At 33.9% G+C, this 27,323-nt stretch overlaps 1 protein-coding gene across 2 annotated transcripts in view; it reads left to right on the top strand.

Annotated features, from left to right (window-relative positions):
• LOC144962005 (vacuolar protein sorting-associated protein 54-like) overlaps window positions 1–26,623 on the top strand; it is a 35,504-nt gene extending 8,881 nt beyond the window's left edge. For both annotated transcript variants that reach the window (XM_078895003.1, XM_078895010.1), the window contains exons 7-26: window positions 629–771; window positions 2,169–2,268; window positions 3,345–3,487; window positions 3,953–4,079; window positions 4,402–4,509; window positions 4,812–4,967; window positions 6,013–6,140; window positions 7,237–7,369; window positions 11,468–11,599; window positions 13,872–13,921; window positions 14,367–14,449; window positions 16,056–16,091; window positions 16,491–16,545; window positions 16,817–16,922; window positions 18,007–18,094; window positions 19,766–19,887; window positions 21,358–21,438; window positions 23,490–23,597; window positions 24,739–24,833; window positions 25,046–26,623. In XM_078895003.1, the coding sequence (XP_078751129.1) occupies window positions 629–771; window positions 2,169–2,268; window positions 3,345–3,487; window positions 3,953–4,079; window positions 4,402–4,509; window positions 4,812–4,967; window positions 6,013–6,140; window positions 7,237–7,369; window positions 11,468–11,599; window positions 13,872–13,921; window positions 14,367–14,449; window positions 16,056–16,091; window positions 16,491–16,545; window positions 16,817–16,922; window positions 18,007–18,094; window positions 19,766–19,887; window positions 21,358–21,438; window positions 23,490–23,597; window positions 24,739–24,833; window positions 25,046–25,148 (2,097 nt within the window). In that variant the 3' untranslated portion in view covers window positions 25,149–26,623. The remainder of the gene's footprint in view (window positions 1–628; window positions 772–2,168; window positions 2,269–3,344; window positions 3,488–3,952; window positions 4,080–4,401; window positions 4,510–4,811; window positions 4,968–6,012; window positions 6,141–7,236; window positions 7,370–11,467; window positions 11,600–13,871; window positions 13,922–14,366; window positions 14,450–16,055; window positions 16,092–16,490; window positions 16,546–16,816; window positions 16,923–18,006; window positions 18,095–19,765; window positions 19,888–21,357; window positions 21,439–23,489; window positions 23,598–24,738; window positions 24,834–25,045) is intronic.
• Window positions 26,624–27,323: the final 700 nt, after the last annotated feature.

Raw genomic sequence — 27,323 nt, 5'->3', positions numbered from 1 at the left:
TACTTAAGGTCCATAGCTTGATTTTACAATAACATTTTGGAATTAAACAACTTATATGCTTATAGCACTTAGCATGGATATCTTTCCATTCTAGTGGAAGTCTCCCCAGAGCGGAAATGTTTGCTGCCTGCTCCATGAGGTTTCTACACTAGTCAAAATTTCCTTTCAACGATATCCTCCTACATTGTTTGACCTTTCCATGAGACTTATTAGTCTGTTTTCTGACCGTTTAGTTTTGCCTGGACTTTTCCCTGTCTTTTATTGGGAGGGAAACTTCATGAAAATATCGTCTATAATAAAAAATATGGATTCATCTTTTTATGGCAGATGATATTCTTTGCTTATGTAGTTATTGATTTGTCTTCTGTAATTATTTGAATGAATCCCTTTTGGCAGAGTCTGGGTGGGGCCTAAAGGTGTTCTCATGTTATATTACCCTTGGTATACTCTTTTCCTCTCATTTGAAGTGCTCTTCTTGTTGCACTTGGGCATTGTAAGTGTAAATAAACCCTTGATCGCTCATTTTCTATTTTTTTACAGGTTGGGAAACTCCTTAAACAAACATAAAAACTCAAATCTTTCATATTTCTGCATACGATATCAAATTATTGTTCTTATATCTTAACAGCTAAGTCATTATCTGGACATTGTGGAGGTTCAGATAGCCAAGCAAATATCTCAAAAATCTGAGGCTTTCTTCCATGCCATGGCCTCACATGATGTTTTACAGGATAAACTTACTAATACAGTGGCTTGCATCAAACAATTAAGGTATTATTCAAGTTGAAAGTTTGTTGTTGTTTCTTTTCTTTCTTTCTTTCTTTATTTATTTATGTTTTTTTGTTTTTGTTTTTCATAATTGTCTTTTAAAATTCCTCAATGCCATACTGTTTGTTTGAATCTCCCATTAAACCCCCCCTCAAAACTACTGGTTTCTTTGATGACTCAACATTATCCCGCATTACATCATATGTGATGTCAAGGGGTAAAAACAAATAATCTGGGATCAAAGACAGCTAAAATTTGAAATGAGTGATCTATCTGATCTTTTCAATAATAGACGAGACTTGGCTCAGCGGCTAATAAATAGCAGTCAAGATGGATGCATTTTTAAGATAAGACAACAAGCTTCTCATTTATAGTAAGTCAACATCCCAACCATCCTTAAGACATATTTTTTCTTTATGTATTTTAAGGCCAGTGATTGCATGAAACAATAAAAATACAGGGTGTCCATAAAGTCTTTCCCTGACTTCAAAGACTTATTATTCTAAAACTATTATAGACATTTGCATTTGGTTTTCACAATCTTATAAGGAAAAGTCATACAATTATGCTCATTAGTCATCTACCTTCATTACATGACTAAAATTTGCAAAATCAACGTGAACTTCAAAGACATAATTTTCTCTCCTTCTATTTAGGAATGGCAAAAGTGCGATACAAATCTTTTTTGTGTAATGTGATTGCATGAAACAAATTCGTCAAAGGTAGCCTAACAACCTGTCATAGACCATTTTGCAGACCATTAAAAAGGAACACGACTTTTTAAAAAATTGGATAATCTTAATTTGCTGAGACACGTAGTGAGAGATTGATCACACTTCCGTCAACCAAGCAAGTTTTGTCACACTTTTGCTGTTCTGAAATAGAAGAAGAGAAAAATAAGGTCTTTTAAGTTCATGTTAATTTTTGGTAAATTTGGTGATGTAATGTGGATCAGTGGTTAATGGGCATACATGTATGGGTTTTCCCTAGAATATGGTGAAAACTGAATATAAATCTAACATAAGAATAATAAGTCTTTGAAATCAGAAAAAGATTTTATGGACACCCTGTATTTCAATACCTTAAATTTCAAGTACATGAGCGGTTAAGGAGCTTCTTATTGTACGAATAATATGAGTGCATGATTACAATGGTTACATACTAGTATTGCTGACTTTACACGGATTTGGGGAAATGGGACATAAATCATATATCAAGGTCTTCAGAGGTTTGATCCACAAACCATCGATATGACATTAAAGTTCATTGTTTTGTTGGGGGTTTTTTTTAATTGTCTATTTTCAAATTTTTAATTTATTTGTTTACAAATGTGTTAAGATAAAAAAAAATAATGTCAATGTTTGTTGAAATGTTTTTCTCTCTATTCCTATATTCAACAGAGAATGTATGAGAGTTGTGGATGAGAAGATGGCTTTACAATCTCTCCGTGTGATAAAGTTGTCTCATACTCGTGCCAACTACATGGCTTTATTTAATAAAGTGAGTAGAATGATATTCAATTTTATGAATTTTTCTTTTGAATTGGTATCAGGTTTGTTCTTCATGCAATTTTTAAACTAATACTTAGCCCACTTGTGATATTCTTATAATTATATTTGGTTCCTAGGGATGACAACAATATCGGTGTATCCATTTTTTTTCAAATGAATTTTAATTCCCAAGGATATGATTAAAACAGCACAAAGTTTGAAACTTTTGGTAGTCATTCTCATTTGTAAAAAATATGAAATATCTTTATGATAGAACTTAGCTAGAATTTTACCATTGGACTACAGGGATCTTGCTTTGCACAAGCCAATGTATTTCCTGCGTTTACTGTTAAAAACAATAAAATAAGAAAGTAAAATTAAATTAAATTTAAAAAAATAATAATAAATAAAGAAAAAAAAAAATAATGAACAAAAAAAAAAAAAAAACCATGAAAAATTACAAAACAAATGAACAAACAATTAAACCCCCCCCCCCCCCCCCCCCCCCCTCCAACCTTTTCAGTATTACTTTTTTAAACCGGATGTTGAGTATGTAGTTAATTATGTAAAATGTCATGACTTTTGGATGACACGGCATTAAGAAAACACAGTCAGTACTAGAAGAAAAACATAAGATGCAGACTAAGTGATAAATAGTAATTGAATTAAAGAAAGGCAGTGCTGAAAATGATTGAGATGATCAATGATAGAATATATGGTTAGTAGTGCTGTGATTGAGAACATTTTTCTGTTATGAATACATAATTTAAAGATTATTTAATTAAATGGATTCTTTGTTGAAAGTGGTTGGATAAGAGTATAATGCAGACCCAATGGCAAGTCAAATTTAATAATTGATTTCTTATTTAGCGACAAATAGCCTGAGATGCTCAGTTGGTCACTTTGTTATCATTCTTCTTCTAAGTTTCATGTGATCTCAGACTTTTTAGCAGTAGACGAATATGTTGCTTTTGATATAAAAAAATATCATAATATATAAAATAGGATATGACTAGCAGTGCTTTGTTGTTGTACACTTCTGAAAAATCACATTTTTCAAATACAAGCTTTTAATTTGGTTTTCAGTTAAAGATAATGGCATCAATTCATGAAACCCAGCCAACAATTCAGCGATTACTCTCCAACAATGAGTTTATTGGAGCCTTGGATCTTATTTCAACCTCTCAGGATGTGCTAAGTAAAGACCTAGCTGGCATTCATAGTTTCAGGTAAGTTGATCTTCGATTGCCAGGTAGGTTTTAAAAAAAATTAGTTTGGCATTGTTATGTTATGATGATCTTCAGACGAATGACTTTTCTGGTTACCTTTTGAACAAGGGGATTGCCAAAGTGTGACGGTAAAAGTTGTCATATTGTGAAGTGATGAAATCTTGAAAATGCACTTATTAAAATTAAAATTTGATTGTTAGGATTCATATAGATGTGTCAAGATTGACCAGTATCCTTCCAGATTGTGGCAAGAACTTTTAAGTCTTGTTCATGTTTCAGAAACCAAAATAAACTCAAAAGATATTCCTTATATTTTGACTTGAAAATTTTAAGATATTTCAAATATGAAAAACACAGTTTTTCGTCATCCCGTTTTGCTTTTCTCAATTTCTGTAATGAGATATTTTTGAAAGCAAGTTTATTAAAATTGATCCAATTTTGTATGTTGTTTTTTTTCATGAATAGGCATTTAGGATCACAGTTGGCTGAGATGGAAAAATTGATTGATAAAATGTTACAAGCAGATTTCAGCAAATGCATTACTATGGAACTCAACAGACCTGTTGTTGACCTACAGCTTTTGGCAGAAGAGGTTATTAATTTTCATTACATTTTTAAAATAGTTTCAAGTGTATTGTGATCTATCCTTTATTTCTTGTTTTTGTATTTGTTTATATTTTTGTTATGTTCGTTATGACATACTTTAAAATTCCACCATTGGGATCCTAAAAAGCTTAAACAATTTATTCCTCGTGTATTGAAAATAATTTTATTGAATGTAACTCTCCTTGCTTCATCAACATTTGCTTTAACAACTGTCAACAGAGGTATCTTTGAGAGATATTTTAGTAGTATTTAGGATGAATATTTTAGACCAATTCTGAAAAAAATAAATGTATTTCATCTTCTAACAGGAACGACTCGTATCGGTCTTGTTCGGAATGCTTCGCCAACATAAGTTCAACTTTATTGATGTTTATAGAGAGGAAACATTTACAGCTCTGAAAGCCACAGTAAAACAGGTAATGCAACACTCCATGTGTTTAGAATTCTTACTTAAGTTTTAACTGTGACATAATCAGTCTCTCTCTCTCTCTCTGTCTCTCTCTCTCTCTCTCTCTCTCTTCTCTCTCTCTCTCTCTCTCTCTCTCTCTCTCTCTCTCTCTCCCTCTCCCCCTCTCTCTCTCTCTCTCGTTTTTGTAAGTGATGTTTATTTACAATATATATATATATATATTATATATATATATATATATATATATATTATATATATATATATATATATATATATATATATATATTTATTATATATTTGTTTTAACAGACTGTGGTTGAAGCTGTGGCAGTGGCTGATGATATTGATTCCGAATCCAATGCTGGAAGTCTAGCAGACCAAATGAGATTGCTCAACTATTCACAATGGACAGAGCTCTTACGTAATGTCTTCTCAAATCTTATGATTCTCATCAATAGAGTAAAGGTTAGTGTTCTGATACTCATATTTTTACCTTCTTTTTTGAGAATTCAAGTCTCTCCTTCTAATACCAGAATGGTTGTTGAAGACAAATTAAGGTTTCATTATTAATCAAGGCATTATTGTCCAATCAAATTGCATGAACTGGTATATTTTTTAAATATCAAATTACAGTGAACCCTCATTTATACAATCCCCAGTTATACCACCAACATCACTTGTTGGCACCAAGCACCTTTTCCTATAACTGCCATCTTTCATCTTTTATAAGGTTTTACTTTGCCGTGCAGGGCAATATTACCTTACCTACCTTACCCGGGTTCCATCTCTTTCCAGAGGTCGGATGTCATGGCCTTCCACCCTTCACGGTCCATTGCAGCCTCGTTACAGTCTGCCATGCGCCGTCCTGTAGCTCCCTTGATGCCATCTGTCCAGGATTTCCTTTGTCTTCCTCTGCCTCTCTTTCCTTCAATTCTTCCCTCCATTATCCTTTTTTCGAGACTATCATGTCTTCGCATATGTCCAAAATATGACAGCTTTTGGTGCTTCACAGTCAAAAGAAGTTCTTTTTGTTTTTGGCCCATTAGGTCAAGGACTTCGATGTTTGTTTTTCTTGCTGTCCAAGGTATTTTCATCATTCTCCTGTACGTCCACATCTCAAAAGCCTCAATACGTTGTTCTGTCTGTGCGGTTAGTGTCCACGTTTCACACCCATAAAAGAAAATGGACCACACATAGCATTTGGTGCATCTCATTCGTGTTCTGATGGAGATATTTGTGTTGGGCAATATTAACAAGACTGAAAGTGACTCCTGATTGATAAGGGATGGTGGAAAGTGGTATTACATAGATGACCAATGCTGTTTGTCTTTTTGTTCTCATTTTGATTTAATTACATTTCACTTTAGTGGGTATAATTATGTTAATCTCATATAAACTTTCAATTGTTACATTCCAACTGCTTACTTACTTCACATCATGCTTTTATTATCAACATTTTTCTTGTTTCTTTTATATTGATTTAAAATATTTTTTACTTATTCTTTTCAAGGCCTTTTTTGGAGTTGTAATGGATGTTGTTGGGATTGCTGCTGGAAAAACTAAAGCACCATCGCTCTCATCTCTGTCATCAGAAAATGATCAAGAACTGAAAGAACCAGAAAATCTTCACATATCAGTGTTAGCCTCTTATCGTTTTTTTTTTTTTTTTTTGTTTGTTTTTTTTTTTGTCATTTAATACCACAGCATATAGCAGAACTTTTAATTAATTCCCTTGTTTAATCCTAATTGGACAATTGTAACTCCCTCTGGGCGAATTTAGCTAAATACAGAATGAGTAAACTTCAGGTTGCTCAAAATAACGTAGCCAGACTCACTGTATAAATAACCAAAAATACCCTTGGCAACTCTCCTTCTCCGTGAGTTACATTGGCTTCCTGTGGAGAAAAGAGTTGTCTATAACTATAAGATTTGTACTGTTGTCTTCAAATCCTGAGCACTAACAGTCCCTCCTATAAGACCTTCTAAATACCTATGTCCCCAATATTAACTTGAGGTCAAGCAATGACCAATCAATCCTTGTCAAACCTAAGACCGTAAAATAGGTGAACAATCTTTTCAATTTTTTGGAACTCTCTCCTATCACATGTGAGACGCTCGGATTCGTTGACAACTTTCAAATCTCGTGTAAAGTTTTATCTTTTTACATCATAAGTTGCAATACTATTATTCTATTTTGTTGTTGTTAAATTGAATTCGTGTCACTTTTCCATCAACACTTGTCTTACTGTAATATGTTTTGTTTTATATCATTGTAAAGCGATTAGAGCCTGTGACAATGGGGTAAAGCGCTATATAAATGCCATTTATTATTATTATTATTATTATTATTATTATTATTATCATCATCATCATCATCATCATCATCATCATCATCATCATCATCATCATCATCATCATCATCATCATCATCATCATCATCATCATCATCATCTTCATCATCATCATCATCATCATCATCATCATCATCATCATCATCACCCATGAAATCAAGTCCAAAAAATGTTTCATTTTCATGCTTTATTTACAATGGTAGATAATAGTATCTATTTGATTTTTAATATATTTAAAGATGAAAGTTAAGAAATCAACTTAATGTTTAATTCAGAATTTGCCTTGGGTTACTTGCCACGTTCATGAAATGGGCTTTAAGTGGTATATCATCCCATTAATTAGTTGTGTTAAAAACTTTTTGTTTGCTTTTTATATTTGGCAGACGTGATGATGTTGACGTTATGATCACTGAAGCTGAACATGAGAAAGTTGTTAATGCTTTGAAAGAAATGTTGAGCTCTGTCTGTGATTACGCTCATGACAGATGTGTTAAAGTGGTTACAGCAAGGGCAAAGGTAAGTGATTGAGAGAATTTATCTGTCAGCTAATTGGTTTGTTCTAAGATCATTAATGACATATGCATATATTTCCAAGAATCAACAAACTGAATTGCTACAGTGAATAATGTTTATTAAACAACAATAACATAAGATACATGTTTAAAGGATGACAATTGGATAAAGAATGAAATTACAAAATCGACACACAAATTATTGCTTGTTGTTAGAGATACCATTAAAGGGATGATATAGTAGAGGGAATTAGGTCCAAAAAACCCTTGAATTGTGCAAATTAGGGTTGAAAGCATGAACATTACATATGTTGTAGAATATGAAAAATCCTATAATTTATGCTATTGAACCACTCTGAAAGATCAGTATTAGTTGAGATACAAGCTTTTCAAGATTGGAAAATTTTGAAATGGATGATAAATATTTCAATCATTCCTATTTATTGTGTAAACATTAAAAAAAAAAAGGCGACCCAATGTTGTTTTACATCATTCTTGGATTCCCATTGGTGATTATTTTTAGCGTCAAACCGGATATTTTCCTTTCACTAAACTTTCGATTCACGAACTATCCAAATTGTTTAATCATCAATCTTACTCAATTTTGGTATCATGCAAAATTCTATAAGAGATTTTTGTGTATCTGATTTAGCAAATATAATCAACTGCACTAATAAGGATGGCAGACAGACAGACAAACAGACTCGCAGAACACAGCTGGATTAAATGTCGGCAACTGTTGTTGACACAGACAGTGCTCCTTTCCCCCTCCCCCTAATTATTTTTTCTTTCCAAGAATACTGCGATAATCACTTTACATGTTTTATAGCCTATTTTGGTCAGACTTGATGATAGTTGGGGGTCAAGATAGCTCAGTTGTAGAGCACTCGCTTCACACGCAAACGGACGAGGTCGATCCTGGGTGCAGTCAAAATTTTCTCCTGACCTCCCAGTCCACCCAGCAGTGATTGGTAGCCAGTCTGTTATATTGGTGAAAGTACTTCGCTACTATGAAAAGGGTACAAGCAATTGCTATTGTCCGTTTCATGACTGCGTCCTATGAAAAGGGTTAGCAACAACTTGCATTGTCGTTCAGACTTGCGTCCTTGAAAGGTATAAGCAATTGCTATTGTCCGTTCAATGCTATGAAAATGGACAAATCTTGCTCCATGCACCATGAAGTCTGATAGGATACACTTTTGATGACAGTATGGAATCGACATACTATAAATTGTATTAGAACGCTGTGATCATCATATCATCATGATAATCATCCATCGTTTGATTGGTTTGTTAAGCATTATAATATTGACGCAGTACAATGGCGACCATGTTCTATCTGTAGTGTTCCTTGTTAAGTCACTACCCAATTGCCTATTTCAGTTATTGAGTGCTCACAAAGCACCGCGATTTTTCCTGTTTTCCAAATACTCTGTCTGACGCTGTTTTTAGAAATAGTCCTTGCTGTTTTGGAACATGCGCATAAGTACGTTAAACTTACATTACTTGTATTCCATATCAAATTCTATAATTGAATATTGATAGTCTTTTAGAAAGAAATAAGAAGAGAAGAGAGAGAGAGAGAGAGAGAGAGAGAAAGGATGAGAATAACATATGATAAAATAGGAATGCATTTTGCAGGACTGATCAGGACACTTTTGTATTCCACTAATAACCCACGCTAACGTCTCACTTTTGCTTCACCACCATGTCAACACTCGAATAAATCACAATTAACAGGTTATATAACCAACTTCTCGCATGTCATAATTAACAATGGCAGTGCTAGCACATCAAATAACGTTCTATCAGGGTATGTTAAGTAAATCCCGTTCTACACTTGACATCAAACTAACATCGAAAACTATGTGTAATTTAATGTTAAATCTATCGAGAAATTGTCTGATAACAGTCACCCATTGGCGTGATAAAACATACAATTAGCCAGGTCTGTTATATTTGGTGGAAAGTACTTCGCTACCTATGAAAAGGGTAGCAAGCAATTGCTATTGTCCGTTTCATGACTTGCGTCCTATGAAAAGGGTAGCAAGCAATTGCTATTGTCCGTTTCATGACTTGCGTCCTATGAAAAGGGTAGCAAGCAATTGCTATTGTCCGTTTCATGCTATAGAAAATGGGACAAACTCTTGCTCCATGCACCGAATGGCTCTGAAGGACTACTACTTTTTGATGACAGTATGGAATCGACATACCTATAAAATTGTATTAGAACGCTGTGATCATCATCATCATCATGATAATCATCAATCGTTTTGATGCAGTATTGTCTCAAGCTATTTACGTTACATTATTGACCGCATGGTGACAATGGGAGCATGTTCTATCTGTAGTGTTGTGTCCTTGTTTAAGTCACTACACACACATTGCCTACTCTTTCAGGTATAATTGAGTGCTCGGCTAAAAGCACCCGCGACTGTTTTACCTGTTGTTGTCCAAAAATTACTCTGTACTGACGGCTTGTTTTGTATGAAATAGGTCTTGCCTGTCTTTCTGGGGAACCATTGCGCAGTTAAAGTAACGTTATGAAACTGTAGCATTACTTGTGTATTCCATATCAAATTCTCATAATTGAATATTGATAGGTCTTTAAAAGAAAGAAAGTAGAGAGAGAGAGAGAGAGAGAGAGAGAGAAAGGGATGGAAGAATATTACATATGACTAAAATAGGAATGCATTTGCAGGGACTGATAGGACACGTTTTTAGTATGTCAACTAGATAACACCACGCTAACGTCTCACTCTTGCTTCAACCACCATGCTTCAACCACCCAGGAATACACATGCTACAATAGACAGGTAGATAACCACACCTCTCGACAATCGTCATAATTTAAACAATGGCAGTGATTGCTAGACACATCAAACTACACAGGTTTTACTATCGATGGTATATGTTTAAGTAAAATACCCACTGTTCTACCACTTGATCAATCAAACTAACACAGAAAACTATGTGTAAATTTTAATGTTAATAATCTGATCGAGAAAATTGTGTGATAACTAGTCACCCATTTGGCGGTATAAAAACAATAACAATGATCAGAGACAGGTCGATTTCATTCACGCAGGTGTAATTTATATGGGTCTTAGCTACCTGTATGCCAATTTTCATGCTTTAAATCTGAATGTGCACAGTTTTAGTCTTATTCCCCCTACTGCAATGTATATGAAGAAAATATATGTATTTACTCAGTTATTTCCCATGTTTAATATAGTTATAATTGGGAAAATCTAAGGCCTGAAACCCAAACGTTATGATTGATTACCAGAATGGTTCTATAGCAGATGGTTGTTTTATGGGACTTGGTAACTTGTACGCAAATTTTCATGCTTTCAACCCGAATTTGCAAGGTTTTAGCCTAATTCCCCCTACTAATACACGCTGCGATACTTACATACAATAAATTTCTTTCACAATCCGGGAATTTTGTAAAATATAATTTAGTGTGCTTAATTGTTTTTGTAATTTTTTGGAACAATTGAAAAAAATAATGTTTTTATCATTGTTGATGTTACGTAAAGACTTTATCTATTTCTGTTTATTCAATGAAAATACAGGAATTTGGATTCAAATGCACATAGAAATTATGGAACTGAGTCTTTTAATAAAAAATAATGCACTTAGATATTAAAACAAGGTTTTAGAGATCTAGTCATGAAGACGATATTGGCTCTATTTATTAAAAAAAGTAGTGGCCTTTTGATTTCTTGGACTTACACAGCTCTGAGAATATATCAGTACTTGAAGTAAAGTGAACTTCGATATTTTTGTTTATTGTTAAGTGGTCACTTACAATATGGCCAATGGAAAGGCCTGTTAATATATTTGAAGAAACATTAATGTTTGTGGATGATTATTGTCTATTATTTGTTATCTTTGCAAGACAGACAGATGCTTGGTTTTTATAACAGTATATCAGTATCGCATAATTAAAAGCAGATAGGTAACAAAGTTAGTCAAACAAACTTATTAAATACATAATCTTTAAAAACACATTTGATTTGATTATCAGTTATATAATCTCGTTTTGCTTAATTCAACCAATTAGGAAATGATTGGTTAATTCCTTTTTTATTCTCAGGATGGTTTTCTGGAACGACTGTCATCAAGCGAATTTGTTTATTTGTCTCGTGACATAGAAACCTTTGTAGCTGACACTGAGCAAGTCTGTGGAAGGAAAAGTATGTCTCTAAGAGGCATTTTGCAAACGCAAGTACGATTCTTTTTTTTTTAAATCATTTTAAATATTGAAAATAAAACATTGATGCCGCTTTGTTATTTTGAAAGTAGAATAGCATTTTTAGCTCCCTGAACTGACAAGTAAAACTTTTAGAACCATTAGACTTGAAGAGTGGGAGGTTATCCTCATTCCTGTAATGTAAGACAGCCAGTTATGACTGCTAGCCACCCTTTGAAAATGATGCTATTCCATATCAAAGATCTTTGTGCCAAATCTCATATCAAATCCAGTTACTCAATGAGTTGGATTGAAAGTAATCAGGGCTGAGAATCTTCCGCCTAAAGGCGGATTTCCGCCTAAATGGTAGTTTATCCCTGCCGATCCCCATCACAATTCCTCCTTTTTCAAATTTTGTTGTTTTAAACAGTGATTTTGAGAATTTCTCAGAAATTTTCCACTGAATTTGCCATGTCAAACATTTTCCTCAAAACCACAAAATCACCATTATGTCTTATGTCATATTTTGACACCTGAGCTCAGTCTCGTGAAATTTGGTGACGGTCCGGCTTTTATGACGTCGGGCCAGACAGAATGGCACCAGATGTCACAATTGACACAGACGACCAGTGGTTCTTTGCTAGTTGATGGTTGATTTTTTTTCTCTGTTGTAGGTACCTATTGCCTTTTTAATATCTTTCTCTCTCTCTCTCTCTCCCTCTCTCTCTCTCTCTCTCTCTCTCTCTCTCTCTCTCTCTCTCTATCTCTCTCTCTTCCTCTTTCCCTTTGCCTTTCTTTCTATTCCTCTTTTCTTTTTCTTTTTTGATAAAGAATTCATAAAATCACTACATAAATTATTCTGCTAGAGAAGTCTCCTCTTTTTACACTTTGCTTGTGTTTGATCGATAGACGGAGACATATTCCTCCTTTTTGAAAAATTGCTATTATCATCATTGAATAAAAGAATACTCACCAAAACCACTACATCCACATCTCTACCACCACTACTATTACAACCACCACCACATCATCATCCCTACCACCATTACTACTACAAATAACACTACATCACCCCTACCACCACTACTACTTCAACTACCACCACATCATCATTCCTACCACAACTACTACAACCACCACCACACAATCATCTCTTAAAGACTACTACTACAACCACCATCACATCATCATCTCTAAGACCACTCCTACTACAACCACCACCACACCATCATCCCTAGCACCACTACTACTACAAATAACACCACATCATCCCTACCACCACTACAACTACCACTACATTATCATTCCTACCACAACTACCACTACAACCACCACCACATCATCAACCCTACTACCATTTCTACAACCACCAACTGATCATCATTCCTGCCACCACTACTACTACACCCACCACAACATCATCTCTACCACCACTAATACTACAACTACCACCACATCATCATTCCTACCACAGCTACTACAACCACCACACAATCATCCATACGACCACTACTATTACAATCACTACCACATCATCCCTACCACCACTACTACTACAACCATCACCACATCATCATCCCTACTACAACCACCACATGTTGTAATTACACTTTCAACTTTTGACATTCCACCGAGTCATGTCAGAAATTGCTGCGAGACAAATTTTGGATCGCATCTCAGTGAATTTTAGTGAAATTCAAATTTATAGGTTATGGTCGCATGGATGGGTCATGATCTTTACGATGAAAAATTTCCTCCTTTTTTGTGACTAGTCATTCTCAGCCCTGAGTAATAACAAAAAATGTTCTACTGTGATGCGAGATGAAAACAGATTTATTTCCATGTGTGTCATTGCTGTACTGATTAATTTAATGTGAACTGTCCATTAGGATAGACTCTTAGTTTTAAAAAGGCTAAAGTGGATATAAATCTGGTTTTGTTTTAGAATTACACAACAATAAACCCCTGTGTCCTTGGTTTCATGCTTAGATAAATAACGTAAAGGTGAAAGAACATGATCAATTGATTAAATAACTTATTTTTTGTAGTGATTCTTGGAAATGCTCAAAATCCATTGTATATTAAAGAAAGAATCTCAGAAATTGTCTTTAATTTTGAAATTTTTAACAGTCACCTAATTGTATATATTCATGTATTTTTTTTACTATTATTGGATATTGCATTACTCATGCTTTTTTTCCCTCTGGAATATCATTGTTTTTATCAGCTGTTTGGTATCTTCAGACAATTATGATTAGCCAAAAACTGAAATGGTGTTCTCTAATTTATTTATTTTTTTCAATTTCAGGCAAATAAATTTGTTGCTCGATTCCACGAAGAGAGAAAGACAAAATTAAGGTATTTGTTTTTACTTCTTTTTGTTCTTTGCATTGAATGAGGTTTATGAATTTTCAAAAATGATTTTGATAAGAATTAGTTAGCTTGGACTGAATGATGATTATTAGAATTGATGTGACCAACTCGTTTTTGAATAAAGTTAGTCTGGTGATTTAGTTGTAAGCCTGATAGTGAAGAGGCTGATCTTTCTACTAAAAGCCTCAGGTTTGAAGTAATAAAGGTATTTAATTCTATGGAATTGAAAAGACGGTCCCACTCATTAGTGATAAGGTGTAAAGGAGATTGAGTTAAGTAAGAACTTACTTACAAATTTGTTAACTTGAGTTTTTCATTGATTATTTACACATCAAGTGAAGAAAGGAACTTATGGAAGGAAGCATTTATCTATTAATTAAATAAACAATTTATTTCCTTTTAAAATCATATTTTGCATTTTTCTTTTTAGCCTTATTCTGGATAATGAGAGATGGAAACAAGCAGATGTACCCTCAGAATTCCAGGATTTGGTTGACCACATTATTGGCTCAGGTAATACCTTAGGTAATTCATATAATTTGATAAGATGGTTTTTTATTATATAGAGATTCAGTAAATCGTTTTTCCATCACACGAGAGTTAGAGAATGATTTAAAGAATACTTAAGTGACAACCATGTCAGAGATGATCACATATTGTTGGTCCCTGTTAGAGCTATTCTTTATATTTTTGTCTGTAAATGGGTAACTGAGTCAGCAAAAGTAAAAATGAAAGGGAAAGGAACAGATCATTTTACAACAAACCATCTTTGGCTCATGAGTATTCCATTATTTTCTAATTAAAAGTACTAAAGTCATTCCCAATTTATAACTTTTTAAAGCAATCTTTGAATAGTCGTGGGTAGTGCTTGTTGTTAATTAATACAGTTAAGATCAATAAAATAAAGATCTCTCTCAACAACTATTGCTAAGAATAAATTTTAGTTTTAAACCTTTTGTACAGAAAGAGAAAGAATCAAATGAGAATTAATAACATTAAAAATGTTTTGTCATCATTGCCCATCAGTGCTCAGTGGTCTTGGTTTTGTATTTAATTCTTAACTTTCTGCGGATCCAGATGTTTTCCTGCAATCTGCACGAGCTGGATTTTTTATATCAACTGATGGGTTGTTCTAATACTGCAGTAAAGATCAGAAGCAGTAGCAGCATGGAAATCTGAGCTACTTTTAGGTTGAAAATTATGAGTACAAGTTAATTTTATTTTGCTGCATTTGCATTGTCAAGTTGATCGTGGTCAAGTAACAGGCTCAACCAACAGAACATGATTTTAAAAAAGGATTGACCTAAAATAACTGTACATATATACAATGTATAATTGTACAACTTGACTTAGTTTATGGATTGGACTCCATAAAACTTATCAGGTCTACCCAATGAGGGGTAAGATGCACAGCCTTCATGTTTATCATTATTATAACTCTATCTCATATACCAATTCTGAATTGGGAACAATTGAATAGAATCACGTTACTCGTCAGTTCATGTTCAACTCTTAACAGGCCGGACATGTTTTGCGTTTTATAATTTTCAACATTGATTATTCCTTTTTTGGATTACTATAATTTTGTTGTGATATTGTTTAGTTGTATTTCATTGGACTATATTATAAACAATTTCTTTGTTTGTTGTGATTTAAATCCGTATATACATCACCACCTATTTAATTTTGGTCCTTGGTTGCGACCAGGACAATGGAGGATATAATAATTGATCCTTTGTCTTCTACCCATGAGAGGGGGCAGTTTTCTGATCCAAAAGAGTCTTCTACCCACGAGAGGGGGAAGCTTTCTGACCCCAAAGATAAAGAGGAATAAAAAATAAAATCAAAATAGATAGTGTATCATTTTACATGTGAGTACGATGAGAGAATGTGAATAAAGAGCCTTTTCCAAGGACTCAACTATGTGCCGAGTGGTGCTCAAACCCAGGACCTTCTGATTGGAAAGCAAGAGTCACACCACAAGACCACATAGCCACTACCACTACATTGCTACCACTCGATAAGACTGAGAGTGAATAGTTCTCTTTGCCCGTAACAAGAGATTGGTTAACATTGTGACAATGTGTAATCACTTTTTATATTCACTTTTTTATTTCAGGAGTAATGACTTTACTGGAGAAACGAACCGATGCAGGTAAGTTTATTTAAGATCTTGAATTTGTAGACATGTCAGATCAATCAATCTTATGAAGGTAAAAATTAGATCATAAATTTTCTTGAGAGATATTATGTCATTAAATAGTGGGGCCTTTGTTTTGTGGTATCACAGTCTTTTTAAAGTTTTTTTTAATGTTCGGACAAAACAATAATGGTGTTTAGAAAATAGTCATCAAAATTTTGAATTCTTAAATCTTAAACAGAATGTCATTAGCTTTATAAATGGATTCATATAGGTTTTTTTTTTAAATGGAAAGATGGACAAAAAAGCCTTTAGTGCTGGTTTGTTAGAGCGCTTTCTCAATTATTTTATGATATTAAACAACTTACTTTATTTGTTGCTCATATATATTTTATTTTTATTTTTTACCTACAGAGAGGAAACCCTCCGAGTATTTGTTTGTAGACAAAGAACAGTTTGCTGTTGTAGGGTAAGTCACATCCAATTTTTACAACATATCACATGACCAAATGGCTAGAGCTCACTCAGCTGGTCATTAGTTCAGATTAAGTAATTAAGCACCTTTAGACAAAGTGTCTAACATGTTAAGCTTTGTTAAAACAGCATTTGAATATTTTTTTTAATCAGGCAAAGAGTATTTTCAATTTTTTAAAAAGAAAAATTTGATTTTTCTCCCATTTTATTTAGTTTTGGTAGGTCTCTTATATTGTTTTTATGATTTTTTTTTCTTCTGAATTCAGGACCGTTTTAATGTTGATAAAAATGATGGTTGAGTATTGTCAGTGTGTGATTGACATTCCGTCTGCTTCTTCTGATTTGCTCTTTCGACTTATTGATCTTTTCAAGGTGAGTAAAAATTGATTTTTCATTTTTTGAAAGTCCCTTAGATCAGTCGGGCCAATTGTATAGGTGTGTTTCCCAGTTTTACACATGAAATGGACAATAAAATTGCTTGCTACTCTCTGGAGAAGTTGCTGGTCTTTGGAAAGAAATTTTCACAGATCCTGATTAGATTATACAAGTCCATCCAGTGTTTGTGACATGTTGCAGCATTGAAATGGGTGTGATTATGATATGGTTCAATCAAGCTTTCCACTGACTGAGCCAATAGGGTATCAAAATAAAAATTTTGTTTCTATATCTTTTTTTTTAATGCAGAAAACTTAATTTGGTCAATTTTTAAAGTTAATAATCACATGCATGAAAAAATTGTTCACATTGGCAGAAATTCAAAAAAGAAATGAACAAGTGTTAAATATATCATTTTGAAAAAAAAAAAAAAATAAGATAAAGTCTCCAATATATATTTGTGTCCACGTTCAAATGTTTACTACACTTGAGCTTTTTATATAGAACAATATCCACTAAACATGCTTAAAGTTTTTTACAAAGGGTCCCTTGTCAAAAGCAACACATAACATGAAGGATGCGACATGACGCCTGTTAGGCGATATTAGAATTATTTCCAACAACCACACCACTTTAACGACCAGGTACTCATTTTACACCTGAGTACGGTGAGAGAATGTGAGTAAAGAGCCTTTTCCAGGGACTCAACTATGCACCGCTCAGAGCAGGGCTCGAACCAGTGCCATACCACTAGACCATATAGCATCACCTTGCTTATTTGAACAATTTTTCCCTTCTTTTTCTTTCTTCCTTGTCGTCATGATCTTTCTCCTCCTCTTAATCTCCATCCACCTCCTTCTCTATGAGGGGCAGCGTGGCTCAGCAGTACGGTCTTTGCTTCAAACCTGAAAGGTATTGAATTCGATCACCCGCCACTGCGTGTGTGGCCTTGAGCAAGTCACTGCAGCTGATGCCTGGGTTATTCCAGTTTTCCCTAAAATGAATAAAGGGAATTTTATTTTTATTTATTTTTTTTTTTTATATCATTCTTATTCTCTATTAATTTTTTTTTCTCCCCTAGATTTTCAATTCAAGGACATGTCAACTTCTTATTGGTGCCGGTGCCAGGCAACTAGTGGGACTAAAAACAATATCCACCCGTAATTTAGGTAAAGATATTTAACATTATCTATGGAGCAACCTGCTTTGTATACCTTGTGTTTTTTACAGGGTCCCTGTGGCCTCCTTAAATTCAAGAACTCCTTGAAAACTCCTTGAATTTCATCTGAGGAGAAAATTCCTTGAAAACGCCTTGAATTTTGTGAGATCACCACAACTACAACCAAAACTTCATTATCCTCATCAGTACCACCTCTACATCATCATCACTACCACCACTATTTCAACCACAACACCATCATCACCACTACCAACATGAAAACAACAACCACCACACCACCATCCCTACCACCACTACTACAACCACTACATCACCATTCCTATCATCAACATCCTACCACTACAATAACCACTACCACATCACATTCCCTAACACCACACCTACTACAACAACCACCACCACATCACCATCCCTACAACCACTAATACTAATACACCACCACCACATCACCATCCCTACAACCACTAATACACCACCGCCACATCACCATCCATACAACCACTAATACACCACCACCACATCACCATCCCTACAACCACTAATACACCACCACCCCATCACCATCCCTAATATCACTACTACAACCACCACATCACCATTTTAGATCTGGAAAAAAAAAAATAACTGCAGCAATGGCAGCAAAGGCAGAGTATTTGAATACCATGACATTTATTTTTCAATCAAATGCATTGATATCTTCAGCTAAGTTTAAGAAAAAAGTGAACTAGAGGCCCTTACACAGCTGTGGAAGCAGCAGTAAAGGACTTGAGTTGTCCCTGCTAGCGGAGAATCTTAAGCGTCGAAGGGATAATTAGTTATTTTAATCCTTGAATTTAGAAAGAAATCACTTTGAAAACTCTTTGAATTTCAAAATGGAATTTCTGTAGGAACCCTGCTTTTAAACATTAAATGTTTTGAATATAGTCTTTCAAAATGTTTGATTAAATGCTCTGATATGAATGCTGATTATGTAACAAACTTAATCAGCTGAAATGAATTTCACACAATCTATTTTATTTACAATAAAGCACAATAAGGCCAAGTTAATAGATGATAGGTAGTATATCATTATCATTATCATTATTAATATTATTATTATTATTGTTATTATTATTATTATTATTGTTATCATTTTTTACTTAAATACAAAGACTATAGACGTAGGCAAGGTATATAAAATGTGTTGTTTTTCTTTTTTTTTTTTGGGGTGGGGGGAGGGAGGTTGTTGTTGTTTTGTTGTGTTTTTTAAAATTTGCTTTTCTTCCTTCCTTTTTGAATTTTTAAATGATATCAATTATTCTGACAAGCTTGAATTTAATTTTGAACCATAGATGGAAAGTCCTATTTCTTACAAGTTTACGACATAAAGAGAACTCATATATTCATATTAAAATTCATTATCTGGATCAGCGTGTCTTCCTAGTATTCCTTTCACTAATTTCTGCTGAAAATGTGATTTTCAACTCTCATCAATATGATCACAACAGAATAACAAGTAGTATATGTGTGCTGTGTTTGTGTTCTTTTTTTTTTTTTTTTTTCTAAAAGAGCTGTAACCTAACAGTAATTGCCTCCTGGAACAATAAAGATTATTAGTAGTAGTAGAAGTAGTAGTAGAAAAAAGAAAACTGATTATCATTTATTTTTCCTGTTCAAATAGCTTTAGCTTCCAGATGCCTTCAGTTGGTTGTGAGATTCATTCCGCAAGTCAAAGGACACTTTGAGAAAATGCTGCCATCTAAAAGTGCTGTTATGTTGAAGAATTTTGAAAAGATTGTGAAGGTAATCATTGATATTTTAAGTTTATACTTTTGTATGTTTTAATAGAGATCAAGCCATTAAGATTCAGGGTTGTAACATTGTGCTGTAGTATTAATACAATTTGAAATGTATATTTCATCTTCATCATTGTTAATTTATAGACCCTCTATAAAAGCATCAAGTTAAAATTGATGCATCGTTATAACAGTTTGACAAAGTTGCTGAAATGTTCAACTTTTAAAACTAAAACATAACTGGTTTGATAAGCTAAGACAGACAGTGTAAATGAATACAACAAAGGAAATGTATATTAGATATTGAGTTTAATTATGATTTTTATAAAACCACTTAAAAATAACTTTTAATAATCACAATGCTCATATCGTAGTATTCGGATTCCTGAGAAATTTAAATCTTAGTTGCCAACTTAAAATTCTTAGAAGTCATTCGTTTTAAATTTTTTTAAAACTAACTTTTCTTAAAATATAAAGGGTTAAATATGGCTATTTGAAAGTTCCTCTCAGAGCAGAAGTAATGTCTGGGCCCTCCAGACTCAGAAAACTCTATATTTGTCCACGTATCTTGTATCTTCTATCCCTTTTTATTTGGTGTCCTTTCCTCATCTTTGCATTTGTTCTGAAATGAAATCTTGGGGTATTTCTTGGGGAGTCATCACATTTTTCATTTTGTTGCAAATCATCACACTTCAGTATTCTTTCTCAGTCATAAATACATTTTTTTTTTACTAAATAAGTCTACTCCGCTTTGTTGGGTTCCTGCGCTGGGTCTGGGAAGGACTTTTGAGTAGTCTCAGATTAGATAAACCAATAGATTGCTCTTAGACTTCTTTTTCGTTTTAAACAAATCCCCTACCTTCCCTGGGTGGGGATCCTGACCTCCCATAGCAGGCAGGGAGGTACACACTGTGTCTTCTATCCCCTTATATCTGTTTTCCAACATGCTTTCTGTCTTTGTCTTGGAATGAGATTACTTGGTTTTGTCCTGGTCCTGGCCGGATGCCCTGGCTGAGAGGAAAACAGTCGAATGTATAGTTAGTTTTGGGAGATGATATTTTTTTCATTGTAAATCATCTCTCTGTTATGCACTGTATTATGCCTTTTTTATATTATATATTATGATTTGTAAAACATTTGAGTGTGTTCCTCTTAGCGGGGACCTGTGCTTGTGTCTGGATGAGACTTTTAGGTAATCTCAAACTAAGTACTTTGATAGAGTGCTTTTGGAATCTACGTCTGTTTCCTATTTGAACCAATTCCCCTTTGTCTTCCCTTTTCTTGGATGCTTTATTGTAATTCTAGAACTTTTTACTATCCCATTTTCTTCCTTTTTACTGGCGCTGATATGACCTTAATGTGTTGCAAGCGCCGTAAAACCCTTAAAAACAAAACAAACCCCTACCTTCCTTTTCTAAACAGTCCTTTTAAATATATTTTGATCTGATTTGTCAATGCCTTTTATTTCTGACCACAGGATTATGAAGACCACATAGAAGAAATAAATCTCAAGCTAGTAACCATTACAGAGAATATGGCTGACTCGCTTCTGAGCAAGGTGAGAAATGGTATTCAAATAGTTCCCACAACATTAGCAAATTATGCTCAGATGATATTTGTATCCAATCATCTCCAAAAAGATATTATGTTGAGGTGTACTGATATTTAAACTAAACTTATGAAGTTTGAGTCATAACAAATGTGATGCTTTGCAATCGTTTGGTCCGGAAGGTACATTTTGGACATTTTGACCCTTTAACATTTCTGAATAGATCATTCTTTTCTCTTTCATTTGATACCAGTTTAATGGAAGTACCATAATTTTTTTGCTGAGCTATACAAGATTTAAATTGGGAGGCTCCTGCAAATCACAGATCCAATATTCAAAGAAATTTGCACTTAAATTTTATTACACATATCACCATAACAACGACCATGTTATATTTGAACTATCATGGGGGGGGGGGGGGGGGGGGGGGGGAACAGTATTTTGCACTCAGAGAGGAAAAGGTATACACCCTCTCGGTTTCTTTCCCCTTTTGTTTTTCCTATCATCATCCCCCCCTCTCTCTCTCTCTGTCTCTCTCTCTTTCTCTCTCTCTCTCTCTCTCTCTCTCTCTCTCTCTCTCTCTCTCTCTCTCTCTCTCTCTCTCTCTCCCCCCCCCCCCCTCCCTCCCTTCCTTCTCCTCTGTTTGTTCTCTATCTACCTCCTTCCTTTTCCATCTGCCTCTTTTTAATTTCATAATAATTTTTCATCTTCTCTCATCCTCCAGTTGCTGTATCTTTCTCTATCTTTCTGACTATCCATTAACTTTTTCTTTTCTTTTTTCCCCACATTCCATCATCCCATCCCTAGTCAACACTGTCGTTATGCGAATCATACCACAACTACAAAACTGCAATCTTCTTGCCTTTGTAAAGTAGTCCTAAAGTAGGCCTATAGTGCCGGAGTTTATATCAGTTTCCATAGCATGAAACAGACAATAACAATTGCTTTCTACCCTTTGGATAGGACACTAGTCTATCACAAAGTACTTTCCACCAGATCTATCAGACCCAGCTACCCAATCACTGCCGGGTGGACAGGGGGGGGGGTCAGAAAAAAATATTGACTGTACCCGGGATCGACCTCAGTCCTTTTGCTTGTGAAGCGAGTACTCTCCCAACTGAACTATTGGGAGCCCCTCCTTACCTTCGACGAACTCAATATAACTATCGGCCTGATCTGATTAGTAAATTTATTCATTTGTCGAATATCTAATTAAGTTATTATTATAATTAAGTAAGATATTCTAATTTCTTGCGACTTTATGTCAAAATAAAACCCTTAATCGCAGACGGCCATTTTGCATTACTTATGATCATGTGATTCTGGACCAAAGAGAGAGGATTCAAGGAGTTTCATGTTGGTAACCATGCATAGCCTACTTCTGTTTACATAACTGGAATTCGACTAGCAATGTTTCAATGTTTTTATTTGACCATTAGATGGGTTCAAACTGCTAAAAATAGACTTAGAAACGTAGAAATGGATTTCCCCCTAGGGAAAAAGTACCAGTATACCAGATTGGCGTTCTTTTGCCAACCTTAAAGAGTCGTCGATAATCGTTAAAATGATCACTTTTTCAATGAGTGAAAACAGGGTGTACTATCTTTAACAATTAATTTTTAATTTTTCAAAGACGCATTTAGTGAGAAAAGTACAATTTTATGATAGAAAAATGACTTTAAAAGTTCAAAATTGAAGAAAAAAAAAAGAATTTCCTTAATTTTAGTAACTTTTTAGATATAATGGCTGTTTTCTCTGTTCAGCGAGAAGTACCTTTCCGGACCGAACTGTCGCGCGGCAACACAAATGATTTTATTGAAGAAAGTGAGTTTTTGTTTTTTACAGTTCAAAATGCTAACATTTCCTGATTCTGATCATTCTCAATTTTCTTTATATCTCGTTATTTCTGACATAATACCAGACATGCATTGGGTCACCTTGTTGTGTTAATGGTACATTTTGGAACAGAATAGTAAAATTGACTATCGTTGAATGCATATCAAATAAGACATTGTTTATGTGTAATTACCACCTGCTTTGTTTTTTCTTTGCCTTGTTAGTATGAGGTCAAAGCACCAATGCCTTCTCAGTGTTTCCGCTCCATTTGCAAACAATTGACTAAACTCCATGAAGCCCTAGTTGGAATCTTACCTCTTACACAAATCAGGGTAGGTTTTAATTCTCTATATTTATACCAGATAGACATATAAACATATAGATAGACAAAAAGATAGATAAATAAATTGATAGAGGGATACATAAGACAGATAGATAAATTGATAGAGGGATACAGAAGATAGATAGATAAATTGATAGAGGGATACATAAGATAGATAGATAAATTGATAGAGGGATACAGAAGATAGATAGATAAATTGATGGAGGGATACATAAGATATATGATAGAGGGATACATAAGATAGATAAATTGATGGAGGGATACATAAGATATATGATAGAGGGATACATAAGATAGATAAATTGATGGAGGGATACATAAGATCGATAGATTAATTGATAGAGGGATACATAAGATAGATAAATTGATAGAGGGATACATAAGATATATCATATAAGATAGATAGATAAAATGATGGAGGGATACATAAGATAGATGATACATTGATGGAGTCATACATAAGATAGATAGATAAATTGATAGAGGAATTCATACGATATATAGTTAAATTGATAGAGGGATACATAAGATAGATAGATAAATTGATAGAGGGATATATATTTCCTGAGAGGTTGAAGCATGGGTCTACTACCATGAAATGGATAGTTGGATGGATGGATGGGGTGATTGGATTGAGAGAAAGAGAGAGAGATCAATTATTTATATATTTTGTCTTTATCTTTCTTTTTAAAGTAATCTTCTCTCGTTCAAGTTTAAAAATTTTAGCATATGATACCTGACAATAACTAAACTGGAAGTTATATTTTATTTGATATGTTCAACTCTCCTTTACTAAGTTCGTGGAGATGACGCATTTATGTTTTTCATTCCACCCATTGTAATTCTCTCATTTTTAGGGAATTCAGAATTTCACCAAATGACCTAAGATCAACATTAAAATGATTTATAAGCAGGGGTGTTCGATTTTCTAAATACTGATACAATTTTTAACTGAAGATTAATTTTTGCAAACGTATTTATCTACATAGAATAAATGTGAGGAAAAGGGTTATTAGACATTACTGGATTTAGGAAGATGAGCTTTAAAATTTCAATATAAATTTTCTACACAGTTCAATACAGTTTGATAAAAAGAGTTGTTATTTAGTTTATGCTTTATATATTGACAGATTCTGTTTGAGCGAATGAATGAAGCATTTCTAAAGATGTTGGGTCGTCGTCTAGTTTTACTTGGTGTCACAAATGATGGAGGACCACAATGCGGGTAAGGGACAAGAACAATAAACTTTAATGTATTTTATGGCATTAAATTATCTCAGCTATTGTTGTCTCTCTAATATTGGTTTAGTGAAAAAGGACAGTTGTCTAAAATTTGTGATGGAGCAAAGTAAAAAAAAAAAACAAGTAGCTTGACATTTATATTTTGCATAGTAATATTGTTTTATTTTTTTCCACTCCCATTTCTTCACCCTCCAGATTGGTGATATCAGACCTGGTATTCTATTCTGGCAGTTTCAATACATTGAGAGGTCTTGAGAATCTAGTGCAGGACACAAGTAAAGTCTGGGATTTAAGATGACCAGGACACAAAATGTCTTGAGCGTTCTCCAACCAAATCTTCCATTCCAACTCCAGTGATACTTGAATAATTGATATCATTGCACTCCTGCTTTGCACAGACAAAATACCTTTTTCTCACTTTGACAGAACAGTTCAACTTCATGTAATGATATATTAAGAGGATCTGCAGCTTGTGAAAAAGTTCTATACCAGAGGCTTCATAATCTCAACTTTAAGACCTTTTGACAAATTGGGGTTCATCTTGATATCAATATTTGGAGTAAAAGTTAAATGATCATATTGGAAAAGGTGTTCTGTTATTGTACAACAGACTCATGTCTTTAGTCAAGTTATTGTGGTATCTGTGGCCCACTGCCTCAAGTTGGTTTTGTTTTGGGGTGATCCAGACAAAAATTCAATTCAATGTCAATATTATAAAAGAAATATGAAATTTTAGTCATTTGCCCTTCCATTCATGGTGTGCCATGCTTCACTGCATTAGCAATCAAGGCTCTCCACTCCATATTCTAAACCGTGTTGTTGTTTCTTTCTGTCCACAGTCATTCTGTAACACTGTCCAGCATCTTTTGTCTTTGCCTTCTAACCTTCCTGTTATCAAATTTTCCACCTCTTTCTTTCTCATAATATGTCCCGAGAATTTTGCATGTCTTCTTCTTATTTTCCTTTTGTTATCAATGATTGTGAGCACTATGCCATCTCCATCACTTCAGCATTCATTTGTCTGTCCATGGAATTCTCAAAATTCTTCTAAAGAACCATATCTCAACCGGCTCGATTCTTTTTACATACTATCTGTGTGCTTAGTATCCGTGTTTCACACGTGTATGTTAATATTGGCTCAATATGGCATTGCAGAAGCCTCATTTTTAGTGTTGACTTATTTCGTATTTGACATTATGTTTTTGTCTCAAAAAATGTTGTGGAAGGCCGTTTTTTCGGTTTCGCATCTTCCATCAGCTGACATGTTATAATGGTGCCAAGTTATTTAAATTGTCTTGTTTTAAGACTTTATCATTTGCTTTTTATGCAACATTGTGGTCTGTTTTTCTTAGGGGTAATGACCATAGTTTCATATTTCCCTTTCAGTCATAATCTTTTCTACCAAGAGTTGTGTCATCTGTATATCTGATGTATAGTTTGTCCACTGACCTTTATTCCTGGTATATCTTTTACTTGGCTCTGTCATTTCTCGCTATAAATGGAGAATAATTCTAGGGAATCAAATTCATTCTTCTCATGTTAAAGAATATTAAGTCAACTCAGGTTTCATGATTAAGACTTTAAGCTCAATTGTCCCTGTCTGGTTCATTCTGACATATTGCCAGATTGAAGTGATGGGATCCATATGAAAGTTAAAAGTTTTAAGAAAAAATAAAGCATTTGAAAATCACAAAAATCATTTCAAAACCACTGCCTGTTATCCAATAAACATAAAACTGTATTGTTGTTCTATATTAAAAAGAATGTATAAAATGTTTCGCTGAATGTTCTTTGTGATCATCCTGCATATGTGATATATTTTTGACACAGCAGTTTCATTGGAAGGTCAAAATGTGGCCAGACTTCTACGTACAAATATTTGTATTTACATTGATTTTACTTTTATTTTACATCCTACACCAGTCTGTGCAATGCTCTCAATAATATTTCATATTGTAAAACAGTCTTTTTGTTCTTAATAATCTGAAACTGGAACTTCTTTGTTTCATGTCGATATTTTCTTTATTTATGTTTTTGGTTTGTTTTTGTTTTTCTGAAACATTTTTCTTGTTCAAGTTAGAAATTCATGAAGAGCAGACCAATTATGACCATTCCTTTATGATAAAATAGAAATGAAGGTAGGCTTGTTAGAAGAAAAGTATGAAATTACAGCATTTTTTATTATTATTTTTTGTTTTGTTTCTTAATTGATGAACAGACGATTGATATAGTTCAATGAAAAAAATAAAAATCAACCTTTCTCTAATGGGAATTGAACCTCAGACCTGATTACCGGTCAGATGTGCTAAATTTAATCAGAAGATCTGAGGGTCGATCCTCAGTTGAGGCAGGCTGAATTTTTGGGCTTGTTTTTTCTTGCACTTTTCTTTCTGACTTGTCTAGCTCTGTATCATAGGCATCATTTCATAATAAATTGTGAACAGTACAGATTTTAATTCTTTGTCAAAGTTTG

The sequence above is a fragment of the Berghia stephanieae genome, chromosome 1, assembly GCF_034508935.2.
Source record: "Berghia stephanieae isolate SIO BIC M18660-M18661 chromosome 1, UCSD_Bste_1.3, whole genome shotgun sequence".
NCBI lineage: Eukaryota > Metazoa > Mollusca > Gastropoda > Nudibranchia > Aeolidiidae > Berghia > Berghia stephanieae.
This window is presented reverse-complemented; position numbering and strand designations above follow the sequence as displayed.